A 13,079-nucleotide genomic window follows, 5' to 3' on the forward strand; every position below is an offset into this window, starting at 1 on the left:
TTCTCTTGTTAATAGGAATAAGATGGAGTAATGAGTTTCTGCATTTCATATTTCACCAGACTGTCTATTTCAATAATTACCTTTAAAATTTTTGTTTATGTTTATTTTTGAGAAAGAGACACAGCGCGTGCAGGGGAGGGGCAGAGAGAGAGAGGGAGACTCAGAATCTGAAGCAGGCTCAAGGCTCTGAGCCTTCAGCACAGAGCCTGATGCAGGGCTTGAACTCATGAACCTCAAGATCATGACCTGAGCTAAAGTCAGATGCTTAACCAACTGAGCCATCCAGGTGCCCCTCAATGATTGTCTTAACAGCAGTTAGCATTGATTGCTTACTGCTATACCTTTTAAATTGATAATCACTTAAATTTAAAACAATTTTTTTAATGTTTATTTTTGAGAGACAGAGCATGAGCAGGGGAGGGGCAGAGAGAGAGGGGGAGACAGAATCCAAAGCAGGCTCCAGCCTCTGAGCTGCATGTCTCAAACCCATGAACCACGAGATCATGACCTGAGCCAAAGTCACCCAGACGCCCCAGTCATTAAAAAAAAATTTTTTTTAAGTAAACTCTGCTCATTGTGGGGCTCCAGCCCAAAACTCTAAGATTAAGAATTGCTTGCTCTACTAACTGAAACAGCCAGGCACCCTACCTAGAGGGCTTTTAAATAAACTTTTTGCTGTCATGTCAGAGGTCATCAGCCATTTTAAATGCCATAGCCAGTGGCATTATTTTAGTCCTCATTCCTTAAAAACTTAACATTTATTACTCTTAAGTGAGTTCCTTTATTGTAGTGGTTTCCTATAGGATTCTTAAACCACAAATTTGTTGAGCCTCATCCCTAGAATATGAGTCGGTAGATTTTGGTGGGTTCTGAGAATTTACATTTTTAACAGGTTTCCACGTGATAGCCCATGCTTTGAGAATTGCTCTAGCCCAGTAGCCATATTTGCATGATTAGGACTGTATTGTCCGGTTTATCACATTTCAGCTTGGAAGAAGTTGAAAGGGCAGTTGGTTTTTGGTTTGTTTGTCTGTGTTTCATTTTTTTTAAAGCAGTGATGTACAAGTTCTGCTCTTCTTGATATTCAACTGCTGAGAATTTTGGTCACATGGCTGCAACTAGTTAAAGAAGACTGGAAAATCTACATTTTAAATAAGCAGCCTTGTGCCTAGGAAGAAGGGAAAAACACATTTTTAAGTCTTTTAATTTTTTTAATTTTTTTTTTTTTTTTTATTCTGAGAGAGAGAGATGGCGTGATCAGGGGAGGGTCAGAGAGAGCACTGAGGTCTGCCAGCACAGAGCCTGACATGGGGCTCAAACCCACCAACCGCGAGATAATCTGAGCCGAAGTCGGTTGCTTAACCGACTGAGCCGCCCAAGTGCCCTTAGGTCTTTTAATATTCTATGGCAGCCTTTTAAAAAAGGATACATGTATGATAAAATAATAATACAGTAAAAATAAATCTGGGTCATAGAAATTAGAAATTACTATGTCAGTACTGGGACTGGAGAATATAAAAGGGAAATCCTAATGTAAAGTCCAGGTGGGTCTTTTAGTCCTAAAATATGGCTATGATTTCTGATTACTGTTTCTGTAACTGGTTTCAACATGTTACATTGGTTTTGCATCCATTCTTGTTTGAAGAAAAGCGGAGTTGATAGGTTTCTGGTTTTCTTCAGGGCATTTCATTGATGGCCAGTAAAAATTTGTATGCCTCGGGGTGCCTGGGTGGCTCAGTTGATTAAGTGTCTGACTTCGGCTCAGGTCATGATCTCATGGTTTGTGGGTTTGGGCCCCGCTTCGGGCTCTGTGCTAAGAGCTCAGAGCCTGGAGTCTGCTTTGGATTCTCTCTCTCTCTCTCTCTCCCCTTCTCTCTCTCCCCCTCTCTCTCTCCCCCTCTCTCNTAAAAAGAATTTGTATGCCTCATATATGGTTTTAGTATTATTTTTAAATTTCAGTAGTCTTTTGGGGCGCCTGGGTGGCTTAGTCGGTTAAGCGTCTGACTTTCGCTTAGGTCATGATCTCGCGGTTTGTGGGTTCAAGCCCCGCGTCGGGCTCTGTGCTGACTGCCAGCTCAGAGCCTGGAGCCTGTTTCAGAATCTGTATCTCCCTCTCTCTCTGACCTTCCCCTGCTCACGCTGTCTCTCCCTCTCTCCTAGAAATAAATAAAAAAATTAAAAAAAAAAAAAAAAAAAATTTCAGTATTCTTTAATATATCCAAAATATTTAGCTTGGAATTAGTATTTTTAAAAATTGATTATTTTTTGGTAATCTTCAAAATCATTGTCAGTTATATACTGATGGCATATCTCCATTCAGAGTAGCCATATTTCAAGTACTTAGAAGCTACATTTGACCTGGGTCTACCATATTATATTGAACAGTGTAGGTGTAGTCATTTCAGGAGCAGAATTTTGGGCCATGGTTGTTTTTTTATTTTATTTTGGGCAGCGGTGGCCATAGTTCTTTAGAGACATTTGTTTCTAGAATTAAACTCCCTGTGGATTTGGGGAATCAGGAAATGTGTAAATATACTGAGTACAAAAGTTTCTATGTTGCCCTGAAAAAAAAAAGATAGTGAATTGGAATAAGCATCTAAAGATTTAGCTTTGAGATATAAAATTAATATGGAAGAAACTGAAATGCCCATCTTATGGGACAATAAATTAAACCTTGGGAAAATAATGTAGCTTTTCAAAGATCCTTTTCTTAGAAGTGCAAAAGAGCTTTTTGCTAAAAGCAGATTTTACTTTCATCAGAGAGCATGTATTCTTTGTTCTTAAACATACTTGGGATACATTGGTTCAAGAGTTTCAAATATTGCTGTTTTTAAAGTGTTTGCATGTTACAGTAATCAGTAATCTTTCTAATACCTTGAAGATGATTTTTCAGTATAATGGGTTTTTGTTGTTGTTGGGTTTCTCTCCCAGATATTTTTAGATGAACTGCATGAGCATGGACAACTGCATTCTATGTCATCTTGGATGGAATTGTATCCCACAATTAGTTCCGACATCAGATTCACTAATATGCTTGGTCAGCCGGGTGAGATTGTTTTCTTTCCCTACTTATGGTTATGATAGTAGTTGGAATGGGACACAGAAGCAGGGAGTTGTGTTGGGGAATGGAGGGGTGCTTTATTTTTGTTTTATAAACAAAAAAGTAATTGCAGCTCTTTGGTTAGAGCTAGCTTTTGACTTCTTTAGTTTTTTCATTAGGATCAACTGCACTTGACCTTTTCAAGTTTTATGTTGAGGATCTTAAAGCACGTTATCATGATGAGAAGAAGATCATAAAAGACATTCTAAAGGTAAACAGTACACTTAGTATTTATTGTCAATATGTAGTATATTTTAAAAATTCATGTTGTGTTCCTTTGACTTAAATATATTATTAGTGTTAACAAGATTTCTCTTTCTTAGGATAAAGGATTTGTAGTTGAAGTAAATACTACTTTTGAAGACTTTGTGGCCATAATCAGTTCAACTAAAAGATCAACCACATTAGATGCTGGAAATATTAAGTTGGCCTTCAATAGTGTGAGTTATCATCTTTACTATGAAAAACAACTAGCTTTAGGTTTCTTAAACAACTACTTTAGTACAGTTTTTAATATAGTCAGCAAGAAGTACTTAAGTTGTAAGCTACTGAATAAGGGAATATGACTAGGATTTTACTGAGTCTTACAGAGAGTAAAGTAAAAGAAAAAAATAATGAAGTTTCCTTTGTTCAAAATAATTGGTATTATAAATTGGCTTATAACATATATGATGGGAGAATGCTCAAATTAATATGAATTATTTCAGCTATACTATTGTAACTGATTAAATATGATTTTCTAAAAGTTACTAGAAAAAGCAGAAGCCCGTGAACGTGAACGAGAAAAAGAGGAGGCTCGAAAGATGAAACGAAAAGAATCTGCATTTAAGAGTATGTTGAAACAAGCTACTCCTCCAATAGAGTTGGATGCTGTCTGGGAAGATGTATGTATAATTATGAAATCTTTCTAATGATTCATTTACTTTACAGTTGAAGTTATTTGTAGAATATAAATTAAATATATTGAGAATGTTTTCAGAGTGTGAAGTCAGCTCTGACCCTGCACTTAGGAATACTTATTAAAAATGGTTTGCACTTCAGAAGAAAAGAAATATGATAGATCTTGAGGGGACGAGACTGTCACAGTTAACCACTTGCTGTTGTGATTCTTTTTAATCATATTGGGATAGTTTTCTTGATACTTATGTATTTATTTCATATTTGAATTTTTCAGATCCGGGAGAGATTTGTAAAAGAGCCTGCATTTGAGGACATAACTCTAGAGTCTGAAAGAAAACGAATATTTAAAGATTTTATGCATGTGCTTGAGGTAATTTTAGTGTTCTCATAATTGTATCAACTATTAAAAAATAGATAAAAATATTAACGAGAAGATTAAAGTATGTTTTTTGAATTATACTACCTCTATATAAATGTCATTACCTAAGATGGTTAAGGAATTGATTTTTCCATACAAATGCCTTTAAGTCAAGGGAGCTGAGCTTGCATGAGAATATAAAGATTTGTTCTTAGAGTTTATATTTGTTTCACATTTTGACTGTGTGGCAGTAATTTAGCAGCCTCTTAGAATGACTGGTAAACCTAAAGAAAACTTGAACAACTTTTTAAGCACACTTTTCAAACATTACACTATGTTAGATGGGTTGACTGTTGAGGGAGGTGTGGAAAATTATGGAATAAGTAGTAAGTTACTCCATTAGCTGAATAAGGGTATTTTGATGATTTCAGGTAGGTACGTGTATATGTATATAATAAATATGCTAAATTGACCAGTAATGCTAAATAATATTTGGTGCCTCTGTGGGGCCAGACATTGTTCTAACTTTTACAAATACTACATATATGAACTTAATCCTCATATCAACCTTGTGAAGGTATAGATGAACAAACAAAGGTAAAGAGAAGTAAAGTCATATGCAGGGAAAGGCTCTAGTCCAGGCAGTTTGACTCTAGGGTCAGTGCTTTTAAGAACCCTATCCTGGCAGTTACATAAAGTGATCCTTTAGAACATGCTAAAAAGCTAGAATTTATTTAACATTAGAGTGTTGAATGGTATGGTCATTGGGCACTGCAGGTCACTTAGTTATTCAGTGTTTTCTTTAGATTTCTTGTTCTTGATGCATTTCATTGTTGACAACAGTTTGCTCCGTTATGCACATGCACCTTTATTATTTCCCACCTGACTTTTCAATCTAGTCCTGGAGGCCTCTAGATCCCCTCTATTTGAAGTATGTTTCAGAGCAGCAGCATCTGCATACCTGAGAGCTTGTGAGAAATTCAGAATGTCAGAATTGCTGGAATCGGGGTCATTGAAACAAGATTCTCCAGCACTACAATAGAGTTAGTTGTGAGTAGCTCTGCTCTAGCTAGTGTCTTAACATTGTCCTAATCATCAACAGGATTCTCTGATGACCTGTGCTGAGAGTAAAGTGCTGAGGTCATAAATGGAACCGAAGATGGTAGCAGAGGGAGGAGCTGATCACATTGGAATAAGTTTTGGCACCCCAGTAGTCTGAGCCTTTGAGTTAGAAAAGGAGACAGAATTCTCATTCAGTAACATAAAGTAAAAGGAGCTTCCCTTTTGAGCCAAATCTTTTATTTCGGCTTACTTGTAAATTGAAGCATAATTATTTTCAAAGCCATAGATAAGTTTGGAGGCAAGGAGCTTTTACTGCAGCATTAAGGAGTTAAAATCCACAAAGACAGATTTCCTTTTCTGATTTTGTGCAGTATTCGAGTTAGATTGCCTTTGGAGCTCTTAAGTTTGACTAAGAAGTGAATGCTTCTTGGGTGCAGAGAAAAAGGAATAGATTTTGCTTTATTCTGAGACTAACCTCATTCGTGTTAGTTCAGGGATGGCTCTGAGGTAGTTCTTTTTCATGGTGCCAAGCCTAGCTTGCTGAACAAAGCCAGATTCATCATAAAACCATGTGTGAACGCAGTTTTATTTCATTGTTGTTGAAAGCAGAACTGCTCTGCAGATTATACTTGTCTGGAGTGTATGTAATACTTTGCTGTGTTTAGATGGCGAAACGAGTGGTACAGGAAGGATGGTTGGGAAAGAACAGAACATTGCTGATTCTTTGCAGTTTCAAGGAATTACATCGTAAATGTGCAAAACAAATGAGATTTTTACTCTAATAACTTGTTTAATATTTCAATATTCTTTATGATCTGCTGTCTAAATGTAAACTTTTGAAATCCTTTTCTTTCTATGCCTATAGCATGAATGTCAACATCATCATTCAAAGAACAAGAAACATTCTAAAAAATCCAAAAAACATCACAGGAAACGTTCCCGTTCTAGATCGGTAAGAAAGTTTATTAAGGCACTCTAAGTATTAAAATTTTCATTAGCAACAATATGAATGAAATTATGTGTATTATGTAGGGGTCAGATTCAGATGATGATGACAGCCATTCAAAGAAAAAAAGACAGCGATCAGAGTCTCGGTCTGCTTCAGAACATTCTTCTAGTGCTGAGTCTGGTAAGTGTTATCTTTTAACTTGATCACAGTCATTGGCACCTGGATATCCTCAAATTCTGACATTTCTTTTTCTTTTCATGTTGCTTAGAGAGAAGTTATAAGAAGTCAAAAAAACATAAGAAGAAAAGCAAGAAGAGGAGACATAAATCTGTAAGCAAGTTTTTAAATTTTTATACCATACCTAGACATTTCGCCCTTAACTTGTTAAGTGGCGATGGAAATCTTTTCTGTCTAGTCCTGTGCAGTCCCACACAGTTCAGGTAGACCCCTGACTCAGAAATTTGATAGTTTGTCTTGACCTTAATTTTTCTGTAAAATCTTCTAGCGATCTTTAAAACCATACACACACACCCACCAGTGTTAAGATTCCCACTCTGGCTTTTTAAAATAACCTTAGAGAAAGACCCAGGTGTGTGGGTGTATGTGTTGCAGCTATGGTGAGAATCACAAGTCTAAATGTTCGACCGCTTCCTCTGCTCCTCATCCTTAATTTTACATATGCATCAAGATACATGTAAGGACCTTTTTCAAAATATAAGTACCTGTTGAGAGAGGTGTTTTTCTTCATGCTGTTCACTTAAATTTGTACGGAACTAATTAAGGACCACTTACTGAGGTGGTGACAGTATACTTTAAATCCTAGTCAGTTGAGGTTTTGAGGAGGGAATTTTATTGTATTACAGTCAGTCTAATCACAGCATCTTGTACATATCTGAACATTTTATTGGGTTGATAGAAAATGTAATGTTTGTCTGCATTTTACGTAATAAGTAAAATCCAGTCTTGTGTGCCTTCTTCTCTAATTTAGTAAAGCTCTTTTGTGATGTTATTTTATTAGAATGTCACCTTCCCAAAGGACAGACCTTCCAAATTTCACACTAAGAACACACCTATAATATATGGATGTTCTTAAATATTACTTATATGGAGATATTAAAAAATGAATGATGTCTTCATCAAAATGTTAACATTACTTTTTATTTACACAGGACTCTCCAGAATCAGATGCTGAGCGAGAAAAGGATAAAAAGGAAAAAGACCGAGAAAGTGAAAAAGACAGAACGAGACAAAGATCAGAATCAAAACACAAATCACCTAAGAAAAAGACTGGAAAGGATTCTGTAAGTATTCAGAATTATTTCCTACTTGTGTTTTCACAATACAAAAATGGATTCCATGATTAAAATTATGACAGTAAATAGACTTTTGGCTACCACTGAAGAAAATGATGAAATTCAGTTACCTTTCACATAAAATAATTTGCTAGCATATATGGTTATGAATGACCTGATGTGAGTGTCCTATATTTTATATTCCATATTCCTCAGAAAATAAGTCTTCCATGATTATTGTTTTAACCCACTAAAAAAGGATATGATCTACCTTGTAAGTTCTAAGAAGTACTACTGTACATTTTTCTATCTGATTTTTTAAGGAATATAAGAGACTCAGTTCCGGAGTTCTCCCACCAGATGTGCACAGTTGATACTATTAAATTCAGTTTCAAAAGGTAGCATTCCAGTAACTTTCAGAAGTAATCATTCTGAGGGAAGAGGTGAGGGCAAAGGGATAGGAGAAAACTACAAGGCTAAGTTAACATTTTAATATCAAATTACATAAATAGCTTTTTAGTTTCCTATATATATATATGTGTGTGTGTGTGCATTTATGTGTTTGTATACACATATGACAGCACAACAACAAGCCTTCTTACTACCCTTGCCATTCCTTCCACAAATACTGTGGAGTTAACAGGATTAATGCCTTTGAATCCACCTTGTATGCTCACTCACTCTCAAAAATAAACAAATAAAAGCTGCCCTGGTGAGTGATGCACATCCTTGGTGAAGAATGAAGATTAAGCTACTTACTAGCATCTCAGTGGTTTTTCTTTTTAAGAAGTTAAATGAAATCTCTGAAGGGAAGGATAATAGGTAAACTATCCACTTTCTAAAGGTTTTTCACAAATATTTTTATTGTTTGAGTTGTTTTCTAACATAGGATTGTCTTGTTCATAAATATTAATGTTTATAGGAGGATAGTATCCTTAAAGCATAACACTTTTCTCTAATATAAAACACTTATAAGGTGACCTAAAGTCTGCAAAATTAGCAAGGAATATAGTGCTTTAGGTAATGAGACCCCCCACCCCCAGCTTTCATTAAATGGAAACAAGAGATTTCATATTCAGTGGTATAACAGGAAAGAAAAGTAACCAGTATAAAAGTTTCTTCTGTCTCCCCTAATGTAACAGCCGTGTGATGGGTTTGTTGCTGTGGAGAAGAATCCATATAAATTTTGTATTTCCCTTTTCGAACATTTAATACTACTACTTAATGTTTTGAATACTGGCGTTAAATATTGTATCCAATGTCTTTTCAGGGTAATTGGGATACTTCTGGCAGTGAGCTGAGTGAAGGGGAATTGGAAAAGCGCAGAAGGACCCTTCTGGAGCAACTGGATGATGATCAATAAATTATACCAAATATATGTTTACAGTATGATTTAAAGTCTAATTCAGACCAGGGACTCTATTTTAAAAGTTCAATTGAAATAACACTGGGTTTTAATTAAATCACAGGAAAAAAAAAAAGTGCATTTAAGTATTGTTATTGTGGACTTTATAAAAGCAAAGGAAATTGAAAATAACTTTTGATTCTGTATCAAGAATCATTATTTTCATACGGTCATAACTGTCTTTGAGACCCTTTCATAGGGCACTGCAGGATGGATTAAAGGTGGCAATTTACTGATAACTGCAGATGTCTGTACTTTGTTCTGAAGTCTAAGTCAGCAGGTGATTTGATTTACTTTATAGAAGTTGGATTTTGAAGCTATAACAAAAATTTTTTTGATATTTAGTAGTACAAAAAAAGCACCAGCAACTGATAAAACTGCTTTTTTGTGCACTACCCAACTGGTTAAAGCTGATATGATCTTCTTTGGTGAATTCAGATATAGGTGTTCATAATGGAAACCTGGTAGACCCTTAACTATAGTGGTGCTTATGAGCACTACTATAATAAAGCCACCATTATTTTTTATGAAACATCTGAATACATTTTAAAAAGGCTGTCGTGAGGGCATTATTTTGAGGTGATGTTTAAAAAGTTAACATCAAATTGTAAATTAGTTTAAATATATTTGCCTTAAGGACCTACTAAAGAATGTGCCACCAAACGTTAAGCGATAGTTGCAATATCCTTGTCTGAAACAAAAATCAATGTTGACTTAAACATTTTCTTTAACAGTTGTCTTTTTTTTTTTTAATCCAATCTTTTCTCTTGCTTTTTTTCATTGAGGAAGTCTTTTATCTTCCCTGCTTACTGAGAAGTATTGACTTCGTGGTACACATTCTAAAGCATTTCTGATTTGAATATTTTTGTACATTTTTATCAATTATTAAACCTTCTCTTCTAGCGTGTACTAGTATTTATTTCTACTTAAACTACTCTAAGAAAATTGTATGATCATTTCAAGATATTAAATCCTTGAAATTTTCCTTCATCTTACCCACATAGCTAGGTTACTTTCCCTTATTAATAAATATTTAAGAATATTACAAGTCAGTACATTTGAAGCCCCTATAATTTGTTTTTGATCTACAAATTTCCTATAGAAAATCTTTAGAAAGGCAATGGTTTGAAGCTAGAATCCTCTTTACATGCTAACTTTTGAAAGTTGGTAATGTAATTTATAATATTTTCCTTCAGTGCAGGAGATTTTTTTAATAAGTAAATTTTAGCACATAGTCTTTGGCATTATGTATTTTTTTTATTTTGGACACTTGGAGCGATCCTATTTCAAGTTCGGATTTAGAAGAACAAAAATTTCATTTTATTTTTCCTTCACCATTCTAATGAAATGACCAGGACTACGCTCCCATCCCTACCCACTGTTTCAATTAAATCTAGCATCCACTGTTGAAAGCCTCATAAGGGAACGGGGAAGTTGTTTCTCCTCTGCCAAGTCATTTTTCTGCTACGAAAACTGACAGGACTGTGGAAAATGAGAATCACTATCCTTAGAATACGAGAAGTAATCAAGTTGCTTGCTCAAGGGTGAGTCTTATTTTATCTTAGAACCAAAACATATAACAACTTTGGCAATAGGGAGTTGGCTAGGTTTAATTTTCAGACGTCTCATAAGAGTTAATACCGCTAATCATGTCAAACCCTTGACATGTACATCAGTGGTAAAATCTTTAAAGTCATATCATATTGGCAGAAGTATTAGTGGTGTTTCACAATAGAATTTAAAATCTGTAAAATTTTGTTTTCCATGAATGATGACTTTTTTAAGTTTTAATTTTTCTATTTAAATAAAAAACTATTGATATGTTTTAGCATGTCCTCAAAATAGATTTCTGTATTTCTTAGAGATACTATCTTATCACCTCAAATCCCTACAATACAAATTCAAGTTTCTCTACAGTTCATCCATGAAAATTATCTGACCTAAAAACTAAACCACAGAATAAATTGCAATTCAAAATACATCAATATTAATAAATCATTGGATTAAATTTACTAATATTTAATATCAGAATAGTCAAAGTCAGAATCTCAACTATCTGATGTTTTCTTTTTCTTGCAGTCCAGTAATTCCTATATGGGAAAATTGAATTTGTATAAGGAGTTACCTTAGTCAAGTATGATGAATTCTTTCCACTTTCCCAAATTTCTTTAAATAATGCTTTTAAATAAAAGCAGTGGTCCTACCTTTGTTTTACAACACAGCAAGAGTATTTCATTATTACCCATATGAGCTTCAGCATCTAGATTATTCATGGTTTTGAATAATAAAAACTTCAGTTTTTATGCCTACCAGTAAATTTGAAAATGATCAAAATGTCACAGCTTGACTTTTGCTAATTGGGCCTCATTTCATACAATTATAAAAATGGCCTAGAGTAAGGCCTTAATTCATTGGTGGAGTAAAAAAAAAGTAAACACTGAAACATCTCTACATTTTTCTGGAAAGAGGGTCCATGATTATAATTTTTCAAAGGGCTTTTGCCCTGTGGTACAAAGCATTTGCCTAGATGATCCTGGTTTTATTCCAGTGTTAATGGTCAACTCAGTGCTGACTAGGCAGCCACTTTTTGCATCCAGAAAGGGGTAGCCTTTACATAAAGATTTTCTTTTTTTTATAGGTTAGATGCTAATTGAGAGAGAGAATGTTTCTAATCAAATAGTGCCCAGGGAAGAGTGATGAATGCTTTAAGTATAGAGTATGTAAGAGTATTATGTAATTTAAATGTAAAGTACAAAACTAAGGAACCAAATAAACATTTCTAAAAGCAACATGAGGCAAAGCACATTAATTCCTTGTATCTTAAATCAGGCTGCTGCTTTTCCCTTGGAGATGTATCTCTCTCAGTACTAGGTACAATTCACATTTTCTAGGTAAAACTGTACTCACTTTACATAAATGGAAAGCAAAATGTCATGAGTAGTTTTTCATGGAACTGTGTTCTAAATAGGCATTATAGCATATTTCAGTCTGATTCTTACCTTTATTAAATCTTGCCTTGCTCTTAAGTTTTTCTGTTGTTTGGACTTCAGTAGTAGTCAAGTTCCTGGGAGAGAGTGATTTGTGTGTCCTTAACTGCTATATCCTGTGGATTAGAACAGTGCCTGGCACACCATAGGCATACATTGAATGAATGTAAAATTTTAGTTGACAGACTCATCCAACATCCATGGTACCCAGCCTCGTGCATTCTAGGGCTCGAACATGATACAACAAACAATACTAGACCACAATGAAAGCCACATACATAACTGAAATGCACTGAGGACAAGTTCTAGTGATTGTACCTTGTAATTTTTACTACAGAAATGTCCAAAAGTTTGTTAGTACATGTAACTTCATGTGGTTTTGAATAGGAAAGGAAATCTCTTGTGATGATGTGAAACATAGCTTTTTTTCATATTCATAAATATTTTAGTAGTTCAAAAGTAGTAATTTCTATTTAAAAGGAGAACGTTAAGCTAGATCAAAGTTAGTCTTTCATTAAAGGCCATGCTGGAAACAGCAGCAAAATGCCTAAATTCTAAACTCAAAACTATCATTTCAGGCTACTTCCAACAAAACGGGAGGTATGGGAAGTGAGAAATTTTGGCTCCAGTTGCACACTCCATCTCCATTGTATTTAGCTTGTCTCCTTCACCTAAATTCCTTAAGTAGATTTTCTGTGCTTTTCAAACTTGCTGCATAACAACTGCTTTTGTGACTCCACAGGATCTATACTTGAAGGCCATCTTGTTCTAATGACTGGGAATTGCCCCAGGTATAATGGCCTATTCAGGAGAACTACCTGTACCCCCCCATCCCAGTTTTCATTGGTAGAAACAGTGGCTGCCTAATCAGAATCCAGCTAAGCCATTTCTTGGTGCCCTTTTATGCTGTTCCTTGGGGTATCTAAAATGTGCTATTTATAAATATTTTATTTTGAACCTGCCGGAAACTTTGGTAGGTTCGGTCTCTTGCCTCCCTACAACTAAACTGAAGATTTGTTCTGAAAG

At 35.0% G+C, this 13,079-nt stretch overlaps 1 protein-coding gene across 8 annotated transcripts in view; it reads left to right on the plus strand.

The window, feature by feature from the left end:
• PRPF40A (pre-mRNA processing factor 40A) overlaps nucleotides 1–9,973 on the plus strand; it is a 52,882-nt gene extending 42,909 nt beyond the window's left edge. For 4 of the 8 annotated variants that reach the window (XM_077767758.1, XM_077767761.1, XM_077767763.1 and 1 more), the window contains 10 exons: nucleotides 2,932–3,046; nucleotides 3,208–3,311; nucleotides 3,424–3,540; nucleotides 3,847–3,984; nucleotides 4,275–4,370; nucleotides 6,286–6,372; nucleotides 6,453–6,549; nucleotides 6,638–6,699; nucleotides 7,539–7,670; nucleotides 8,932–9,973. In XM_077767758.1, the coding sequence (XP_077623884.1) occupies nucleotides 2,932–3,046; nucleotides 3,208–3,311; nucleotides 3,424–3,540; nucleotides 3,847–3,984; nucleotides 4,275–4,370; nucleotides 6,286–6,372; nucleotides 6,453–6,549; nucleotides 6,638–6,699; nucleotides 7,539–7,670; nucleotides 8,932–9,024 (1,041 nt within the window). In that variant the 3' untranslated portion in view covers nucleotides 9,025–9,973. The remainder of the gene's footprint in view (nucleotides 1–2,931; nucleotides 3,047–3,207; nucleotides 3,312–3,423; nucleotides 3,541–3,846; nucleotides 3,985–4,274; nucleotides 4,371–6,285; nucleotides 6,373–6,452; nucleotides 6,550–6,637; nucleotides 6,700–7,538; nucleotides 7,671–8,931) is intronic. The other 4 variants (XM_077767759.1, XM_077767760.1, XM_077767762.1 and 1 more) reach the window with 1 other exon arrangement.
• The last annotated feature ends 3,106 nt before the right edge of the window (nucleotides 9,974–13,079 follow it).

This window comes from Crocuta crocuta, unplaced genomic scaffold, assembly GCF_008692635.1.
Source record: "Crocuta crocuta isolate KB4526 unplaced genomic scaffold, BGI_CrCroc_1.0 scaffold154, whole genome shotgun sequence".
In the NCBI taxonomy this organism is placed as follows: Eukaryota; Metazoa; Chordata; class Mammalia; order Carnivora; family Hyaenidae; genus Crocuta; species Crocuta crocuta.